The sequence below is a fragment of the Miscanthus floridulus genome, chromosome 2 (genome assembly GCF_019320115.1).
Source record: "Miscanthus floridulus cultivar M001 chromosome 2, ASM1932011v1, whole genome shotgun sequence".
NCBI classification, from domain to species: domain Eukaryota; kingdom Viridiplantae; phylum Streptophyta; class Magnoliopsida; order Poales; family Poaceae; genus Miscanthus; species Miscanthus floridulus.
Window position 1 is genome coordinate 46,133,249 of NC_089581.1, and position 21,633 is coordinate 46,154,881.

General features: G+C 48.6%; 1 protein-coding gene across 1 annotated transcript; it reads left to right on the forward strand.

The window, feature by feature from the left end:
- The first annotated feature begins 5,722 nt into the window (after nucleotides 1-5,722).
- Nucleotides 5,723-21,494, forward strand: LOC136523166 (DUF21 domain-containing protein At1g55930, chloroplastic-like). The gene is made up of 14 exons (XM_066516944.1): nucleotides 5,723-6,479; nucleotides 8,076-8,173; nucleotides 8,268-8,361; nucleotides 8,440-8,522; nucleotides 8,602-8,700; nucleotides 9,698-9,779; nucleotides 10,946-11,085; nucleotides 11,160-11,238; nucleotides 11,348-11,411; nucleotides 11,586-11,677; nucleotides 17,881-17,946; nucleotides 19,790-19,906; nucleotides 20,244-20,423; nucleotides 21,234-21,494. The coding sequence occupies exons 1-14, from the start codon at nucleotides 5,805-5,807 to the stop codon at nucleotides 21,492-21,494; spliced, it is 2,130 nt and encodes a 709-aa protein (XP_066373041.1). The 5' UTR covers nucleotides 5,723-5,804.
- The last annotated feature ends 139 nt before the right edge of the window (nucleotides 21,495-21,633 follow it).

The following is a 21,633-nucleotide window of genomic DNA, read 5'->3' on the forward strand; positions in this document are numbered from 1 at the left end:
TGTTCATTGGATTTTCTATTTTATGATTTTTCTGCGAGTTACTTTAATTTTTTAAAGATTCAGTCGAAATAAATAAAAAAGAAAAGGACAAAACCGACTTCAAAACCGCTTATAACCGGATCAGGGAGGTAAGATGAATAGCTTTAAAAGTTAAGGGAGTTGTTTTGCCCGGTTTTGGAGTTCAGGGAGGAAAAGCAGACTTTCGCGAAAGTTGAAGAGGTAACGTGGACTTTTTTCTTTAATTTAAACAGCCCAATAAACCATTTTAAACAGGGTCGAAGCCCAATGAAGCAGCTGGCCCAAAACCTGACCCGATTCTCTTCAAATTCTAAGGGGTGTTTGGTTCCCATGGACTAAAGCATTTTGAACTAAAATCTGTACTTTAGTTGGACTAAACAGCTAAACACTTGGACTAAAAGTAGACTAAAGTCCTTTAGTCCTTTAGTTCACAAAACTGGACTAAAATGGACTAAAAGGTGTTGGGGACACCCATGCCCAGCATTTATTGCCCTCTCTCTCCCGCCCGGCTCCCCGCCTTCGTCCCGCCCATCGGTCGTGCCCGCCGCCGCCCTACCACCCGGCTCCCTTCGCCGCCGCCCTCCCGCCCAGCCCTCGCTGCCCCACCCCTGCAACCCCCGCCGCCCTCCCGCCCGGCCGCGTGATGGAGGTGCTGGCCGCGGTGCTCCACCTCTCCACCGCCAAGGAGCCTCGCCCCACGGCCGTCGTCGCCAGCTTGTCGGCGCGTGTGCGGGGATGAGACTAGGATCTGGACCTCCACCTCCTCGAAGCGCTGGGCATCTCCTCAAAGCATAGCTACACGAGCTCGTTGGTGACCTTATGGAAGTCGGCCTTCTCCTTGAGGGCGGCGGTGACCATGTGCTGGACGTCATCGCGCTTGCTCTTGAGCTCACTCATCTCGTCGACCAACAGGTCGATGTAGTCAACGCAGGACATGGTGTAGCTGACGGTCCGCGTGACTTAGTCCTTGAGTGGCCGGAACACCGTGTCGATGATGGACGCCAGGAACTCCATCTCCGCTAGCCCAAAGCCGGGATCTTCACCAAGAAAGCGCTAATCTCTAGATCCGTGGACATTTTGGAAGGATTGGGATGAAGAGGAAGAAAGATGGGGAGGGGAACAGAGTGGTGCCAGAAACATGAACAGAGGTAGCAGCCTGATGGGGAGAAGGGTAGAAGGGTGTGTAAAAGGGTCTTTCTTCCACATCATTTAATGACTTTAGTCCATTTTAGTTTAAGAAACTAAACACCAATTTAATCCATATAAAATTCATAGACTAAAGTTGTGGCAGAACCGCCTAATCTAATGCCTCACAAGAGTGCTTGTCTTCCATCAGACACTAAGCACTCGAGGAAGAACACTAAATTACTCGGTTCCATCGGGCACACCCCAAGAGAGAACCCAAAAATCCATATTTTTGCCATCAGGATCACAAATGAGAGAATAAAGCTTACATTATTCGTAACCATTTCTTACATCATTTTTAATACAATATCAGAGTATAATATTTATTAATATAACAGCGGAATGAAATCATATTATCAGAGTTATAAACAATTTAATTGAACAGTGGGATAGAAACATGTGAACAGAGTTATAGCAGAAATAAACATCTATTACTGACATGATGCAGTATTGATATATATAGACTATGGCAACAGGTTATGAAACTTTCATTTATAAAAGTATTTGGTGAGAGTTATAAATAGCAACTACGATCGTAGCGTAAAGGAAATCCTCTCTGAGCCCACCAGGAGGAATCCACACACAAAGGTCAGCTTTGGCATCCACCTGTCACCTGCAACAGGGGGAATAAAACCCTAATTACTCAATTGTACTCAGCAAGACTTACCCGACAGGAGGAAAGAAAAGACTCCAAGGATATGCAAGGCTATCTGGCTTGTGGGTTTATTGCCTTTGCAGGAAGCATGACTAAGCGTGCGTCCTTATATTCGATTTTTATTAAAGCCGCATTGGTTCATTAACTAACCATTCTATGTAAGCACCTGTGCTACTTTCAAAGCAGGTGGTAAGCAATCAGATTTCATTTGTCCATCTTTCATCTTTCATCTTTCAGTTCTTACTACGATGCTAAACCGCAGACAAGCTGTACCGGATAGCCCGGCGATTCGCGAATCAATGCTCCCAGCTGGGTACAACGAAAACACACGCCCCGCTTGTACCCTAGGCACAAGCAGGACCAACCCATCACTCTCCTGTCCTGGGTGTCCAGGTCCCCGTCCAAACTGGGACTCCAAGCCCCCGCCCCTGAGTCTCGGACTTAGTGCGGTGCAAGGACCTCCTCCACCAAAAATAAACCCTAACAGTCGGTCCGGAAAGAGCTGGATCCGCGACAAGAGAGCAACAAGTCTTCCAAGCGCCCATACACAAGTATGTGCTCGGGATAATAAGTCTGTGACCTGCCTAGAGTCATATGCAACGATCGGTCCTTAATCGACCAGACAGGGAACAACGGTGTAACCAAGCTATGACCCGCCTCCGCGGTGACACAACTTCTTACACCCACCAATACCCAAACCATATCCCTGCCCAGTCACCATTTTTCATTTCCCCCATTTATATTTTCCAAGTGATAGTAATATATTTCCTATCTCTCGCGAGTGACAGGCAATCACTCGACTTCTACCGGAGTCCTGTAGCAAAGCATTCTACACGATCCTATCATACTAGTAAGACTCATAGAAATAAAGATATATATGCAAGTGGGTTTTATCCAACTCCTTAAAACTTAATGCACAAATATAATTTAAACTGCAGAAAAGTAGGGGTTATGCACCGGGGCTTACCTGGGTAAAATATAATCAGAAGTTAGCTTTCCATCATGGCGATATGATCTCCAAAAGCACCATTTCTCCAGCAACTCCCGATGACTCCGTGATCCATCGACGTCCCTATCATGATATGCAATGTAATGAAATACAAGGGTATGATCAACTGACTGCAATCGTGACTCGTATAAATACGCTCTACGTCTCTCAAGTGAACGAGCTAGTTCTAACGACGACCGTACTTAGCCTACATATCCATGTTGTCGCATAAGATGTTATTTCTCAACAATTCTTTTAGTTATATAAACCAACGGTGTTTCTTTATTTGCAATAAGACATTATTATTTATCTAGCAACTAATTATTCTAGAGTTACAAAATTTATGGTGAGTAACTAATATTGCTAGGGATCTACTGTAGAAATTTCAGATCCAACGCTATTACCAATTTACCACGGAAAATCCCTACAAGTTTATATTTTACAACATTAAGTGTCCCATTTGAATTATATAGATCCTAAAAACATCATCAAACTATGTGAACGAATTACACTACTAGGTAGGTTATGATTTTAGGGACTCAACAAAAACTGGTTTCACTATTTTTGGACGCTTACAAAATTTTATCTCGATTTTACAAGTTAACTAGAAACATATATTATCAAAATAGTAGAAACTAGAAGGTCGTCGGCCATGTTCTATCAGCCCAGCAGCGCAAGAGCAGCCCAGGCGCTGCAGTCCTCGGTAGGTCGGCCCAACGCGCGTACCGCAGCAAGCCATCCCAGCGCAGGCGGCCCAGTAAGCCTACACCAGCGGCGCCAGCGGCCCAGCAGCGACGGCCACCGGCCGGCCCAGGCGTGGGACAGCACACACGGCCCAGCAGCGCGAGCAGGCCCAAGGCGGGCGATCGGCCCACAGACCGGTCTGGCGATTTATGCGAAAACGACCCTGCTCTATTCGCTAATCAACCCGAGGTCCAAACCACTATTTATATGAGTCTCATAATTTACACCTAGACCCTCGAACAATCTCGTATTTGCATTCCTACGTCCTCACCTTCTCACCTTCACAAGAACAGAGCACTGCCGGAGATCCGGTCGGTTACCAAATCCGCCGTGAGACCGTCGACGGCGATGAGGAGGAGGCATCGCGGCATGACCGCTGCCGGGCGTATCCACAGGCGGGCACAACATGGCTGGAGGCAGAGCGTGGAGCTCCGGCCATGTGCGTCAGCGCTCGTGACCGGCGGCGCTGACTGAGGGCGTGCGCGCGCACGGGAAACCGGAAGAGGCAGCGATGGGCGTTGCAGCGGGACGACACGGGTCCCGGTGGGGCAGCAGGTACCGCGGCAGCTCCACGGCACCGGCAGTGGAGCACGGGCGCGCAGTGGGGCAGCGCCCAGGCTCCGGTCCAGCGCGGCGAAGGAGCGCGGGTGCGCTCGCTCGCGGGAACGGCCAGCACCGGCGGGGTGAGGCGGCTCGGACCAGCGCGGGCGGCGGGTCACCGTGGAGCAGCAGCGTGTGGAGGTGGCTTGGGGTTGCGGTGGTGTGGAGATGGAGTGGCGCGTCTAGGCGTGCGGAAAGGCAACGGTGCTAGCAGGGCGGCTGCGGCGATGGCCGAGCACGGCGCGGACAAGCCGATGAGGCGCTGAGGCGCAGCCGGGTGCTGTGCCGGGGTGCTGAGCGGGTCATGGGGGCAGCGTGGTGCGAACACCGGGCAGAGCTCGGCTGGCTCGGCCAAGAGCAACGGACCCAGCGCGGCAGGGCACGGTGGCCGCGGCCATGGCGACCACGCGCGTGCCACGGAGATGGGCCTGTGGCGCGGGCCAGAGCGGGCGCTGTGTGGGGTCAGCAGCGGAAAGGGAAGGGCAGCACGGCACGGGAGCGCGCGCGAGCAGCGCGAGAAGAGAAAGGGAGAAGGGGCGTGGACGCATGGAAGGGAGCCGAGTGCGGTGGGGAAAAAGGAGGAGCGGCGTTCACGGCCCGGAAGGCAAGGAGGTACCGCGGTAGAATGAGAGCATGGACGCGTCGGTGATTGCTGCGGCTGTGGCCCGAGACAGCGGAGCGGAGAAAAGGAGGAGGCGCGGTGAGTAAGCCAAAGCGACTGGGACGCTGTCGGCACAGAGACAGCCCAGACAAGCGAGCACAGAGACAGCAGTGGCAGGGAGACGCAATCAAGCCAGAGAAACAGACACGACAGTGGCAGGCAGGACGCCCTGGCCAAACGTGGCCGGCAGGGAGAAGTCAACGTCTACAGTTGCGGCTGCGGCGCATAGCAGAACAGTGACAAAGACCGAGGGACAGCAGAGGCAGGCGGCGCTACCACGACAAGGCATTAATCTTGACGTGACCAAGGAGGCAGGCGGGTGTTCGACAATGCAGTGCGTGTGTGCATATATATATATATATACACACACATATGTGTGTGCAGGGCCGTGCAATCGTACAGGGCCTCCGATTGTTTAGTGCCTCAAATTTACCGTCCATCAGTGAAATTGCTGTGGCACTACATCGGTAGGATGATAGACGTCTACACGATCTACATTGTGCTGTCACTCCGTCGTATTAATCTCCCAGTCTCCGCTAGGCTTGAAAATCTCAAGTCTGCATGTAAAAGATGCGGGCTGCCCGTCCGTAGTGCCCTAAACTGCCCGGTATTGTCTTATATAGTTTGAAAAAAAATGGTATTTTAACCCTAAGCGCAATATTTAAAATTTCAACATTCGAGAAACTCGTTTCGGTAATTTTTCTTAGACCTAAATTATAGTGCTAAACGAGATCGTAACACCAGAATGTTACAAAAATGGACTAAAACTTTAGTGTATGAACTAGAGAACCGGAGAGGGCCTAATTTCTAGCGTTGGAATTGGAGTTGGGCGGCGATATCTGGTTCAGAGTGGGCGTCGATTCGTGGAGGGGGCCCATTCGCGCAGTTGGCTCGGCTTGGCCGCTGCTGCCTGCTGCCCGTGCGCGCACCGGCCACCCCACCTCCATCTTCCCATGGTGGTGGTATCATCCCCTTCCTCTTCCTCCTCCCCTCGTGCAACCACCTACCCGCTCTCCCACCCTCCTCGCATAACCCCGCCGCCACTCCGTCCTTCGACGAGCGCCATGCCTGCTGCGCCGTACACTTCCGCGACCTCGCTGCTGCTGGGCAGCGGCAGGCTCCCGCGGTTCCAGTTCCAGTCCCTCCGCGCCCCCGCCAAGCCCCCCTTCCACCGCGCGGCCTCGTCCCCGTCCACACCGCTCTCCCGATGCCGCGCCAGCGCGAGCCCCCGCCCTCTGGCCCCCGTCTCCGCCTCCCCCCTCGCGCTGCCCGTGTCGATGACGGCTGCTCCCCCACCGCAGGTGGAGGATGATGGCTGGGTGGGAGGGGCGGCCGCAGCCGTGAGGAGAGTAGCTGTGACGGTGGCGTGCGGGGCACTCGCGGCGGCGTGGTGCCGCCGGGCGATGGCTGTGGGGGCGGCCGCGGCCGCGGGGGCGGGGGCCGGGGCGCCGGGGGCGGTGGAGGCTGCCGCGGGGATTGGAGGGATGGCGCTGCGCGGGGGCTGGCCCAGGGTGCTGCAGGTTCTGCAGCTGCTCAGGGAGCAGGGACTGGTTCTGGCCGTGCTGCTCGGCCTCTCTGCCTTCTTCTCCATGGCAGAAACTTCTATCACGACGCTTTGGCCTTGGAAGGTGCGTGCAGCAAGTCTCCGGAGACCCATTTTCTTACACTCCTGTTGTTGCCATAGTAATTGCTGTGCAGACACGAAATGAACCACGCTGCCAGTTTTGCAATCAGTTTGGTTCACTGAGCTACGAGGTAGGATATTGGGAGATTTTGGATACTTAGATGAGCAGATTGGTATTGGTGTAGTGTTGCTGCTAAGAGGGGATGCTGCAACCAATAGAGATGGGGTGAGTGTCTTATGGGTACCTTGTATCAACTACTATACCCATTCTAAATGGGTGATTATGCAATCCAGTTAGGATAATGAGTATTTGTAGGAACAAAGCAAACGGATACGCACTAGCTTAGGCTGTTGGGTTGGGTGGTGGCATGTGTGGGTCGAGGATGTGGTGGTTGTCAAGCGCATCCTGCTTCAGCAGTGATGTGATAATTTTGTCTCGCTTGGTGATGACGTAATCCACAGCACAAGTTTGTATTTGAGAAGCGATGTCACTGCTGGGAGTTGTGCTGAAAGACATGGGGAAAGCATTATTGCTCCTTCCTTTTTTTTTTAGGATAGAGGGCTGAGTAGCAGGCATCACTGATTGACAAGCTGACAACAGCGAGGGGCTTCAGATATAATGATCAGTGTGCACATGCGCTTTAGTGACATGCTGTGCTAGTGATCTGTAGGAGAAGTAGGCAGGGAATCTATGCAAGGAAAGTGTTTATTATTTTGAAACTGGAACTAATGACACTGGTATTGGATTATCGGTCTTACTGACTTTATATATAATCTCCCTTCACACCTAATCTCATCAACTGGATAGGTATTTCTGGTTCAGAATATTTATAGCTTTGAACAGGATCCCAACATTGGTGCTCTTGTAACTATCATTAAAGGAGTCCTGCCTCCTTGTTCATGTTTATCAACATTTAAATTCAATTCTAATTCTTCAAAGACTACAACAAGGTGATCAATGTAAATTGATGGCTGGATTCGGTTATTCACATGTTGAACTTGCATTTTATTTTTAGTAGAGGTTTATTTGCAAGCACAGGAATAATGAAGCCCTAGGTTTAGTGCATTTTTTCCTCCAGAATTGAGCCTAAGGATTCAAGTTCACGGACACTTATCATTGTGGGTTCAAGCATTTGCACACATATTAGCATATTGAAATGGCTAAAGTATTAGAGGTTGGTGCCAGAGTCTTTCCATAACAGCACACATGGGATTGAAGTTTGATTCATGGGAAAATTTTCAATTGAATCATGCTTAATGTTCAAAAACTAGCAAGAATCATAGAAATAGCAACATTGTATTGTGTAATAGGTTGCATACCTTTTCCCCCTTTGCATTTGTTTATTTTTCTAACATTGTTTGGAAATTGCCACATCAAGGCCTAATTTTCTAGTGATCTGCCTAGCGCCCAATAGCTAGCTAGCCTCTCTATTCAGGCATTGAGGCATCACCCCCTTCTACCCACCTAGGGCATTTTTAGATCAGTGTTTTGAAATCTTGGTTCATAGTGGTACCCTTTTCTTATAGTAACTGACTGTATGCTGAGAGCGAATATCTATATGCTGAGACTTTGCTGTTTTCTTTTTTTCCTTTGCATTAGGTTCGTGAACTAGCTGAGAAGGAACCTGAGAATGGTGTTTTCAAAATGCTCCGAAATGACGTCACTCGTTTCCTGACAACTATTCTCATTGGCACAACGTAATCCATGGCATTTCTAAGTTGTGCATCACTTATTGCAATTTTGGGTTACTAACCCTAAACCCTAATCTCGGGCATAATTTGTATGAAATAGTGTAGTCAACATTGGCGCAACAGCAATTGTTACTGAGGCAGCAACAGCAATGTTTGGTGAAGCAGGTGTTAGTGCAGCAACAGGTGTCATGACAGTATGTCTCCTGTCTCATACTGGCCTTCTGCTCTTGTGAAAGTGTTCTTGAATCTAACTATGGAGCACCATTTTTTAGGTCGCCATCTTACTTCTTACAGAAATCACTCCCAAAAGTGTTGCAGTCCATAATGCCACCGAGGTCGCTAGGTTTGTGGTAAGGTGAGAGATATCAAGTATAACTTAGTTTCAAACACGTTTATTTTGAGTACTGAACACTGCATTTGTTGCGATATATCAGACCGGTCGCATGGCTTTCGCTGATCCTCTATCCAGTTGGGCGGATTGTTACTTTTCTGTCTATGGGAATGCTAAAGATTCTAGGCCTGAAAGGGAGAAGGTAAGACTGTGAGAGTTTGCATAATACTCTAGTTCTTGATGAACTAAAAGATAAATTGCTTCGAAAATATTCCAACTCAATAAGCTCATGTTAGTCATAGATTATATCCCCCATTAGTTATGATATGCTTTCAAGAAGGATACACAAACAATAAATTAATTCGAGCTACAAGAACCACACAAAACCCTTTTTTTAAGAGCATATGGCTTGCTCTACGTAGTGGATATAACAAGGGAAGCACAAGGATTGAGTTTCTAGGTGTGCGTGGGTTCTGCTCCGGTGGGCAACTCTAGCTTCGTCTGTCTGTATCTTTTTCTTGATGAAATGGTATGCAGCTCTCTTGCGTCATTCGAGAAAGAAAATAACCAGGGAAGCACACTGATTGATTTTCTGCCAAATAAAATATTCACCTGTTTTCTTTTTAAAAAATGGATTAAACTTGTATAGTACTAGAATTCAAGTACAAATGAGATGGTACAACATGGACTAGATTAGATTACTTTTTTGTATGTGTTGAGTCTAGTTTATTGGGTGCTAGTTATACTTTCTAAAATTTCTATAATTAGTAAAATAGTGTAGTGACTACATTTTTAATCAATAGATGACCATATGACACTATTCCAAGAATTGCGTATCATCTGTTATTGTTCATGAAGGATCTAATTCTAGTTTGAATTTGCTAGAAACTTATTGATTGCTTTCTGTATAATTTAGTTTACAAATTGAATTTAGTATCTAATATTGTAATCCAATACACATTTGTATGTTATTTTTTACAAAATCCAGTACGCAAGTACATTGATTTGCTATGTCTGTTAGTTTACTACATTTGTATATGTTTAACCAATATACAATTGAGATTCCTGTGTAGATAAGATTTAGTTTTTCTTTTTCATATTTAAAGTCTTGACAAAATCTCAATACGTGACGATGGTCGGTTTACATTTCTGGAGATCCACTTCTGAATCTTGTGCATCATATACACTTCTTTCTTCAGTGAACCATATGTTACTGAAGATGAACTGAAGTTAATGTTACGAGGAGCAGAGTTGAGTGGTGCAATTGCAGAAGATGAACAGGTTAGACAATCTAGTATATGGAGATGCCCATATATTGTGCTGCACATTTCCTTCTTTATTCTTTATGTTTCTGTGTACCTCACAGCAAGATTTTGTTATCCTGTGCAATCTACGCAAGCCTTTACTTACAATTTTTATATCATATCGAAAGCTGAATACTTCCATAAATAAAGAGTGAACTAACGAAATTTCAGGAAAATAGTAACTAACATTTTTGCATGATTTTAACTGCTAATTTAATGTTTGTACAAGCGGTAGAGTCTTACCGTCTGTGACCGGAAGGTCCCGGGTTCAAGTCGCGGTCTCCTCGCATTGCACAGGCGAGGGTAAGGCTTGCCACTAACACCCTTCCCCAGACCCCGCGCAGAGCGGGAGCTCTCTGCACTGAGTACGCCCCAGACCACAGGCGAGAGTACGCCCTTTTTAATTGCTAATTTAATGTTTGTACACCATCTCATCACATATATCCAGAATTTGACAAGCAGTGTGGCCCCAAAGGTTTGAGTTAGATTATACTGTTGCAGACTAGGATTTTGCCTCTTGATAGTTTATTAGCACACTTTGGCTACTGTTATCCTTTAGGTATTTTGCAGAACCTTTCCATAGCAATCCCATTGATCTTTAGGAAGCGATCCCATTTGTTGCCCCTGCAGGCAACTTTCGAATTCATTATTCTCGATCACAGGTATTCATTCTGCATAGTTTTCCCTCAGAATCATCGTAAGAATTGGGTTGAGTGGATAGGTCAGACTGTAACATGGAAATACATAAGTACTGATAGATTGTTGAAACTATCTAAAACTACAGATTTATCATGTCAATTTGTCACAAATTACAGATTTTAGCTGATGAAATCAGTACTTTCGCAATGCATAGAAATACGAAATGTGTAGTTTTAGTTTTTCAAAAACAAGGACACACTAAATCTATAATTCTGTGATAAAACTTCTTAAATCTGTAGTTTTGTGATAGCATAGCCCACTCACACGTATACAAAAGAAAACGAAAAAGAAAGAAAAAGAACCATATAGTTATTTATGTGCCTAGATTCTAGGCCCTAGAACCTATAGCTGTGTTACACTATTATGAATTCCTAGTCCGTGCCTGCTTGTGCAGGACACTTTTCTACTTGATCAGCTAAAGTCAACACCTGAGTCTTTTAACAGGATATGATCGAGAATGTCCTGGAAATTAAAGATACACAGGTGAGGGAAGTAATGACGCCTTTGGTGGACGTAGTTGCAATTGATGCTATTGCAACACTTATTGATTTCAAAAAGTTGTGGGAAACTCATCAGTACTCTAGGTATTGTCAACTATTATTGTCGCGTGTATTTTCAAGTCTTATCGCTGACATCTGCTGCTGTTTATTATTTCCAGAGTTCCTGTATTTGAGGAGCGTATAGATAATATTGTTGGAATTGCATATGCAATGGACATGCTTGAATATGTTGAAGAGGTATGTCTCTTGTTTACCATTTAATGTAAAACTTAATCACAGTGAGTCTTATTTGCTCTACATGATGCTTCTCTAATGGGAAAGTAAAAGGCGTATTTTTCATTTGAAGGTTGAGAAGTTGAATGAAATCACTGTTAAGAAAATCGCACATATGCCTACATACTTTGTTCCAGGTAATTTTTAGTAACATTGTTGGATACAAGTATCATGATGAACTAAAAGAAGGCATCTGTCAGTAGTTATAGGGTTGGATGTTTTTCCACAACAATTAATCATTTCTGCCACATGTTTTCTCCCATCTATGCATCATGGATGTAATATATGATATGATCTGTTTCATCTGGCAGATTCAATGTCTGTTTGGAACCTATTAAGAGAGTTCCGGATCAGGCAGGTTCATATGGCAGTGGTCCTCAATGAATATGGTGGAACTATTGGTGTATGTCCGTATGAAACCCATTTTTTATACTTAATGATTCTAGTTATGCATTTCATCCAAGGCTAGTTGCTTGATTGAGACCATTTTGACTTATGGCACACAATGAGGTTCAACATTGTTTGCTCCAATCAATTTTTAGCTGTAACTTCCAAGCATGCTAGTTAGTTTGGCTAATCATTGATGAATGCTAGTCAGTACATGGTGACATTTTGATGGCCATTTATTGGCATCACTACTGGCTTTTGTTCCACAATGGTCATGTTTTTAGCACAAGCATGTGATGTGATGCTTCAAGTGATCTTGCTGCGCAGCTTACGTAACTGCAGCAATGGGGCACTTTTCATCTGTTGCAGTACCAGTCCCTGTTGTTCATGGTTTGTTTCCTTTTAAGACATACCCCATACATAGAGATTAGTTATGCTCCATGCAGCAGAGATTATTACTTTCCACGAGTTTAGAGATTGTTTCTTAGGAAGTAGTTATGCTCACAGTTTGTTCAACAGTTTCTGTTTTCAGAAGTAGTTGATGAGCAATGAATTGATTATGTTTGCTGCCGAAAGGATAATTCTTTAAGCTGTTTTTCTCATTACTGATGCTGTTGTGGACTCCTTTATAGGACACCACTATAGGCGCAGGATGAGGAGGGCCACGGCCAGCAGTGGCTAAGGCCTTTTCAGTTTTAGTAAGAGAATAATCAGGGAGGATTTTTAGGATCTAGACCATTGTTTGTTAGGAAGGAAATGCACCTGGACTATAAAGGATGCACTTAGGAATGTAATCAATCTTATCGAAGAAGAATAGAACCTCCCAGGCGGGTGGGGTTCCTCTTCGACGGTGGCTGCGCGCGGTTCTGCCGCTGCCGCCGGCGATCTTCCCACCGCGCCATTGCCCCGCTATCCTCTCCGTTCCAATCTCCAGTCCCAGCTCCTTCTCCGTTCTCCCCTGCATACTCCACGACGGCAACGCCGTATCAATTTGGTATCAGAGACCATCTCTGGTGCATCGACTTCCATGTCCGGCACCATTCTTGATCCTGCGGCCATGGACGCAAAGCTCGATCGCATCTTGGGCCAACTCACCACCATCAACAACCGTCTCAATTCCCACGACTCTCGTCTAGCGCGCGTGGAGACCGGCAAGACCAACGATGACAAGGGCGCCGGCGGGAACGACGACCACAGTGGTGATGACGAGGTGGAGGACGACGCGCACGACATCGAGCGCAACCGCGCCTGGGCCTCGTTTCGCGACCGCGCCCTTCGCGACCGGGACCGCTTCGCCGGCGGCGCATTCGATCGCGACTTCTCCAGCCGCGGCTACGACGATCGTGGCGGCCGCGGCCACGATGATCGCGGTGGGCGGGGTTACGACAACCGCGGTGAGCGCTGCTACGAAGACCGGGGCGGCCGCGGCTACACCGACCGCGGCTTCGACGACTACGACGCCCGCGACTTCCGCCGGGGCACCCGCGACTACGGACGAGCAGGCCGCGACCGTGACCAGGATCGCGACTACGACCGCGGTGGAGGCCGTTTCCACGATCGACGTCACCCAAAATTCCGTTTCCCACCTTCAATGGGGAGTCGGATCCGTTGACCTGGCTCAATAAATGCGACAATTTCTTCCGCGGCCATCGTGTTCCAGAAGATGAGAAGGTGTGGATGGCCTCCCTACACCTCGACGGTACCGCGGCGGAGTGGTACTACCAGATGGAGCGCGACTTCGGCATGGTTCCGTGGCCGTGTTTTGTGGACTTCGTCAACCTCCGCTTCGGGCCGCTGATCTGCACCAACTCGATCGCGGAGATCAAGGCATTGATCCGCACAGGCACCGTGGAGGACTATTCGCGGCGCTTCCTGGCCCTGCTTGCGCGCTGCGACGACCTCGCCACGCGGACGGTGATTGACCTCTACACGGGAGGTTTGGGTCAGCCACTGGCCCACGACGTCGAGATGCAGCACCCCGCCAATCTTCAGAAGGCCATGAGCCTTGCGCGGGCGTTTGAGCAGCGCCAAGCGGAGTCCTCTGTTGTCAACAGTTCGGCGGCGCCTAAGGGCTCTAGCCGTCGGGCAATTGCGTCGGCCACCACTGCTGCCCGTGGCGCCATGGTGCAGGATGGCAAGACGGAGGGGCTGCGGCCACGCTTTCGCCGCCTCACACCGGCGGAGATGCAGGAGAAACGCCAAAGTGGGCAGTGCTATTTCTGCCCGGAGCCGTACAACAAGGATCATAAGTGCGCCGCCAAGGGCGTCTTCCTCATGGACTTGGCGGACGGCGAGGACGACCCCCTCAGCGAGATCAACGACTTGGAGATATCCCTCTCCGCGCTGACTGGCCTCAACTCCGCTGATTCTATGCTGCTGCAGGTCACAGTGAGCGGCGTCCAACTGCGGGCGTTGGTGGACACGGGCTCCACCCACACGTTCATCCACTCCACGCTCGCGGAGCGCCTGGGTCTCACCGTCCGCCGCGCGCCGGCCTCAACGTCATGGTGGCCAACGGCGACCGAGTGCGCAGCCCGGGCGTCTGCCTCGCTACTCCGGTCACCATTGGTGGGGAGGCCTTCTCCATCGACTGTTTCGCACTTGACTTGGGCGGCTTCGATCTGGTCCTTGGCGTCCAGTGGCTTCGGACGCTGGGGCCCATCGTCTGGGACTTCGGCGCCCTGGCGATGTCTTTCTGGTACAACGGCCGCTCCCATCACTGGACCGGCGTGCACAACCGGGGCGTGGCCGCCCGCGTCATCGCCGACCCCCGTGCGGTGCTAGAGGAGCTGCTGCAGTCGTACCACGACATCTTCGAGGAGCCCCGTGGGCTGCCGCCACCACGCCGCCACGACCACAGGATCCACCTCCTGCCGAGCACCCCACCTGCGGCGGTGCGGCCGTACCGGTACCCGCAGCTCCTCAAGGACGAAATCGAGCGGCAGTGCGAGGACATGCTCGGCCAAGGGATCATCCGGGAGTCGACCTCACCACTTTCCTCCCCGGTGCTCCTCGTCCGCAAGCACGACGACAGTTGGCGCTTCTGTGTCGACTACCGCGCCCTCAACGACGCCACCGTGAAAGACAAGTTCCCGATCCCGGTGGTCAACGAGCTCCTGGACGAGCTGAAAGGTGCCCGCTTCTTCACCAAGATCGACTTACGCAGCGGGTACCACCAGGTGCGCATGCATCCGGACGACGTCGACAAGACTGCCTTCCGGACCCACCGCGGGCAATTCGAGTTCCTCGTCATGCCCTTTGGCCTCACCAATGCACCGGCGACATTTCAGGCGCTCATGAACGATGTGCTCAAACCATTCATCCGCCTCTTTGTTCTGGTTTTTTTTATGATATTCTAATCTACAGCCACTCGTGGGCTGAGCACTTACAACATGTCAAGGCTGTGCTGCAGCAGATGCGCGACCATCATCTCTTCGCCAAGCGCTCCAAATGTTCCTTCGGCGAGCCATCTGTGGCCTACCTCGGTCACATTATCACAGCCGAGGGGGTCACCATGGATCCTGACAAGGTCGCTGCGGTGGAGGCGTGGCCACAGCCCCGCTCGGTCCGGGCGCTGCGCGGATTCCTCGGCCTCACCGGTTATTACCGAAAGTTTATCGTCGGGTACGGTGGTGTCGCAGCGCCACTTACTGCTCTCCTCAAGCAGGAGGCCTTCACCTGGACAGCGGAGGCCGAAGCGGCTTTGCTCGCCCTCAAGACTGCGCTGATCACTGCGCCTCTCCAGCTTCCAGACTTCACCAAGCGGTTCGTGGTGGACTGCGATGCGTTTGGCGCGGGGTTTGGCGCTGTGCTGCACCAGGGTGACGGCGCCATTGCCTTCTTCAGCCGGCCAGTTGCTCCTCACCATGCCAAGCTGCCAGCTTATGAGTGCGAGCTCATTGGGCTGGTCAAGGCTGTCCGTCATTGGCGCCCTTACCTCTGGGGTCGGGCGTTCACCATCCGAACCGACCACTGGAGCCTCAAGTTCCTCCTCGACCAGCGCCTGACGACGATCCCTCAGCACACGTGGGTGTCCAAGCTGTTCGGCTATGACCTCACAGTTGAGTACCGCGCTGGGAAGCTCAACACCGTCGCGGACGTGCTGTCTCGCCGTGACGAGGTGGCGGCGGTCCTGGCTCTCTCCGGGCCCCTCTTCACCGACTTTGATACCCTGCGTGCTGAGCTGCAGGATGACGTAGCGGCCTGGAACCTTCGCCACCAGCTTGCTGCAGGAACAGCGCCGGACGGCTGGCAGCTCGTCGACGGCTTGCTGCTCTACAAGGGCCGTGTCTTAGTTCCAGAGACCTCCAGCTTGTGGCCGCAGCTGCTCCGAGATGCTCATGAGGCCGGCCATGAGGGTGTCCAGAAAACTCTCCATCGGCTGCGGGCTTCCTTCTACAACAGCCGTGCCCATCGGCTGGTCCGCGACTTCGTTCGGGGGTGCGCCGTCTGTCAGCGCAACAAGACGGACCATCTCCACCCGGCTGGTCTGCTACAGCCCCTGCCGGTGCCGACCCATGTCTGGAGCGACATTGCCATGGATTTCGTCAAAGGCTTTCCACGGGGCGCCGGGAAGTCGGTCATCTTGACCATCGTCGACCGCTTCTCCAAGATGGCTCATTTTGTGGCTTTGAGCCATCCCTACTCCGCGCAGTCCGTCGCTCGGCCCTTCTTCGACAACATCGTCCGGCTACACGGCTTTCCGTGCTCGATTGTCAGTGATCGCGACACGGTCTTCACCAGCCACTTCTGGGAGGAACTGTTCAAGCTGGCCGGTGTCAAGCTCCTACGGAGCTCGGCCTTTCATCCCCAGACGGACGGTCAATCGGAAGTCACCAACCGAATCATCGTCATGTACCTGCGGTGCCTAGCTGGTGATCACCCTCGTTCGTGGCTGCAGTGGCTGCCTTGGGCGGAGTACTGCTTCAACACTTCGTACCAATCAGCGCTTCGGGCCACGCCGTTTGAGGTGGTCTATGGCAGGGCACCACCGGCCCTTGTGTCCTACACTCCAGGCGCGGCCCGGGTGGCTGCTGTGGATCGTCAGCTCTGTGACCGTGACACCTTCCTGGCAGAGATTCGTGAACGCCTCACCTTGGCTCAGGACACCATGCGGGAGCACCAAAACAAGAAGCGCCGCCATGTGGAGTTCGCTGTTGGTGATTGGGTACTGCTTCGTCTCCATCAGAGGACAGCTGTGGGCATTACATCCGCCTCCCCTTCCAAGCTTGCACCACGCTATTTTGGGCCCTATCAGGTGGTTGCGCGGCTGGGTGCTGTGGCTTATCGTCTGCAGCTTCCTCCAAAGGCGCGCATACATGATGTCTTTCACGTCGCCTTGCTGAAGAAGTATGAAGGTGATCCGCCTGCTGCCATTATGCCATTACCAATCATTCTTTGTGGTCGTGTGGTGCCTACTCCTTCTCAGGTGGTTCGAGCTCGTCTCAACCGTGGCACCTGGGAACTGTTGGTGCAGTGGACAGGTTGTTCTCCTGCTGATGCCACTTGGGAGCCGATCGCTGATTTCAAGGAACGTTACCCGGAGTTTCAGCTCGCGGACGAGCTGTTTGTTGGGGAGGAGGGAAATGTTGTGGACTCCTTTATAGGACGCCACTATAGGCGCAGGATGATGAGGGCCACGGCCAGCAGTGGCTAAGGCCTTTTCAGTTTTAGTAAGAGAATAATCAGGGAGGATTTTTAGGATCTAGACCATTGTTTGTTAGGAAGGAAATGCACCTGGACTATAAAGGATGCACTTAGGAATGTAATCAATCTTATCGAAGAAGAATAGAACCTCCCAGGCGGGTGGGGTTCCTCTTCGACGGTGGCTGCGCGCGGTTCTGCCGCTGCCGCCGGCGATCTTCCCACCGCGCCATTGCCCCGCTATCCTCTCCGTTCCAATCTCCAGTCCCAGCTCCTTCTCCGTTCTCCCCTGCATACTCCACGACGGCAACGCCGTATCAGATGCTCATTGGTAAAAGTTACAAATGATTGGACAAAGCTACTACCCATGAGCTTCCTTTGTCTTACACATACCCCTGGCAAGTACAGCCTTCGAGCAATTACCCTTTCATGTAGCGATATCTATCCATTTCTTGCAGCAACTAAGTCCTGTTGTGTTCAGAAAATGTTTATCAGAACAGTTCGTAATTTCATATGTTTATCACTGCATGGGACATTGGGAATTACTCTCTGACTTTTGGCAAAAAAAAAATGCAGATTGTAACACTAGAAGATGTAGTGGAAGAAATAGTTGGTGAAATCTTTGACGAGAATGATTCCAAGGTGATTATTTCTGGAATTTTTTTATTTCATCGCAAGTGGGTGTTCAGTGCCATACATATGCATACGATTATTTTCCATTTCCTTTTCAAAATTATTTCTCCCTTTCTTTTGGCTTATTGAAGGGCGGGCCTGGTGCAAGCGGTAGAGTCTTACCGCCTGTGACCGGAAGGTCCCGGGTTCGAGTCGCGGTCTCCTTGCATTGCACAAGCGAGGGTAAGGCTTGCCACTGACACCCTTTCCCAGACCCCGCACAGAGCGGGAGCTCTCTGCACTGGGTACGCCTTTTTTTTTTCTTTTGGCTTATTATTCCCTTTTTGCCTTGTAACTATCGTTCTTATTACAGAACTGACTTTTCATATCTTGGTAATAAATAATGATTTGCTAGCCTGGTGCAGTGGTGAGAGCTGTCTCACTGAGTCACCAGGTCACGGGTTCGAAGCAGCCTCTCCACAGATTTTGCGGGGGGAAGGCTTGCCTCGGTTTTTCCCTTCCCCAGACCCCACTCATGTGGGAGCCTCCGGCACTGGGTCTGCCCCCTTTTTTTTAGCATTTGAACTTAGGAAATTTAGTGGGCCAAACATACTGAGCCATGCCAAAAAAGACAGGCAAATCATATGGTCATATTTTGCTGTTGGACATCTTTTAGGTGTCGTCTCTGCCACTTTTTATACGCGCAGGAGAAAGGGTAAAAGAAATAGGCCCCCTTTGGAACAAAGGAAAAATGGAGGAATTCTAGAGATCCTATAGAAAAATTTCCTGTGAACCTCTTTGGAACAAAGGGTTGGGTTCTTACAAATGCTATGAAATTCCTATGGAATGGCTTGTTTCGTAGGAATTTTGGAGGAATTTTACCAAGAGGTTGAACCTCATGGAAAGTTTCCTTTGTCACTCTCTCCCCGATTTCCTGTGTTTTTCCTGCGCTCCATCCCAACGTTCAGGACCCCTTTGGAACGCTGGATTTTTTTCCTGTTCCTGCTTTTTTCCTGTGAAAAATGAACCGATTCGTGTGAAATTCCTATATAATTCCTTGGGGCAGTTTGTTCCTACGTTTCTCTTATTCCTGCGTTTCTAGAAGAATTTTGCATTCCAATGAGGCCCTAAACCAGTTTCCTGTGGTACATAACAAGCCTAAGGTAAGTCATTTAGCAATTACCAATATATTTAGGTCAACTTTGCCACTGCAAAACCAGGGTGAAAACACTAATATAGTTATTTACACTAAAAATACAGATTATTGCATTCTTAGTATGCTGGATCCTTGTAGGAATGTATTCTTAAATTATATTTGTATTTTTTAAACAAATATCAATGCCAACAATCTTGTTTCAGGGTGTCTCAAATCAGAACAAAAACTGAAAAGAGACATTCAGTGAGGACTGTTTTATTTGTGAACTTCCAAAGAGTTTTGTGTTTGTTTATCAACTTGTGTGCTCTTGGTATTTATGTGATCGCATTTTCTTGGAATTTGGAATTATTGTGGGCATGGCCATAACACAAGCAGGGTTCATAAGCCAGAAGTGGAGAAGCCTAGAACCAGATCAGCTGGGAACTATCCAGTGTCCTGAATCTATAGTTAGACATATAGTATGGTGGAAATTAACAGGACTCTTGAAGATTATCTGGCTAACTCCAACTGAAGTTCCATTAGCTTGGTTTTGAAAACTGGAGAGATTAGATCTCCTGCCTCAGTGCTTCTCCAAGTTCTGGAAGCAGCTGCTTCACTCCTATTTTCTGTATCCTAGTCAAAACAAAGGATTTTTCCATGTAACAAGCTAGTTGCTATTTGTCATTTGCTTAGGCAGCCTCTCAATTCCTTCTGCTACTCTGTTTTTCACCCTTTCAGGAGGAAATTCAGAAGAAAACAGGCTATATAGTAAGGCGGGGAGATGGAACATTTGATGTTGACGCAAATACATCGATAGATCACCTATCTGAAGAGCTTGGTATCAAAATACCAGAGGTATTGTTTCTCATTTGATCTTAGCTTTCTCTACAGTTGATATGCATTCCCTTGGACATGTGTATATGTTGGAGTGGACACTGTATTAGGATCATCGAAATGTGAGTTCCATCATTTAGAGATGCCTGATTTGCAGAATCTATACAGATATGACGTTATTATATCTATTTTTTGGTGGAAACTGGACATTTAATATTTAGGTCAACAAAATATTCACAAATGTTCTGTTTGTGAGATATGCCCTTGGCAGTCATCATTATATGGTGCTGTGTATTTCTGTCATGTTTCTCGTAGATTGGCTGATATCTTGAGACACTTGGACAATATCTTTTGGCAGGGGCATCCGTATGAGACGGTGTCTGGTTTTGTCTGTGCATCTTTTGGCTATATTCCAGAAGAAGGTGGGAAAATGCTTGTGATTCTTGAAAAGGATTACAGAGAAGAAAACGGTGAATATCAGGAGGAAGGTTCTGATCGCCAAGATGATAGAGAAAAAACTCAAGCTTACGAACTTGAGGTAATTGCTACAACTCCTTGTGTACTCTGTTTGCTCAAGAGTTCTAGTACCAGGTCAATTATTATTATACGATTATCTTGTCATCACTAGAAATCTCCCTCTAAGAACTTACTAGTATAGATAACTATTATGAATTTTCCTTGTCATTACTTGAAAGCTGAAAGACACCACTAAAAGCTTCAATTTTTTTTGTTGATGCAATACCATGAAACCTTTTTTTGTTAAATAACTCTCATTAGAATCAATTTTCCATACAGGGCATTTGGTTCTTAGATCATTTTATAGGATATTTTGTACTATATAAATTTCGAGATGCTTTTGGTCTTATCATACTATAAGAAGTAAGAACCAACTAATAAAAACAACTATCCACGACCACCTCTACATGCTTGTTTGTGCATATAAAAAGACAACAATACTCAGAAGGTTGCTGCTAACATGTCCACACTCCACTTATGTGGTGCTAATACTACTCTCCATTTGTACTTGCTTTTTTTTATTTGAAGCTAGAAAAAGAAAGTATACAAAAACTAATAGATAAGAAAAGCTACTACTCAATTGTCAATTCAGAACTCATGTGGGTTATAAGGTTATTTCAGTGAAATTGTGTTGGTATTGGTACACAACCTTTATTAGTTGGTGCAACTCCCATTTTCCCGAAGTCTTCGTTACACTTTATTGAATTGCTGCAGCCCTAGAAATCCATAGTTTCTGTTTCACAATTCACCCAAAATTTCATTCTTTGTTGCAGAATTAAATAATCTTCTGTAGTTGTTTTTACTACCTTTACCTGGCCTCTCTTGCTCACAGATAGTGGAAGCTAATGCAAGGAAGGTGGGCAAAGTCCTATTTAAGCCAATAAGCAGTGAATGTGTTGGTGTTGACAACAAGGGTGTGAACCGCCTGATCTCCAAGAAGATCGTCAAACGGAAGAAGAAGGGCTCTGATGATTCCTCCGGTGATGAGTATCCAGATATAACAGAGAATGGCTGCCCTGCAGAGGTACTCTCGTACTCGGATGATAACAGTGCTTTGTTGGAAGATGCAAGCAGTTCTAGTGCCAAGAGGTGACAATAAAGGAACTCCAAGACCATCGTACTAGTGGTAATAATTACAGCACGCCGTCAACCCTCCTAATACCCCTTGTTACAACAGAAGAAGAGAAGAACATAGTAGTAGGCTACCAAAAAAACTGCGAGAGCAACACCAA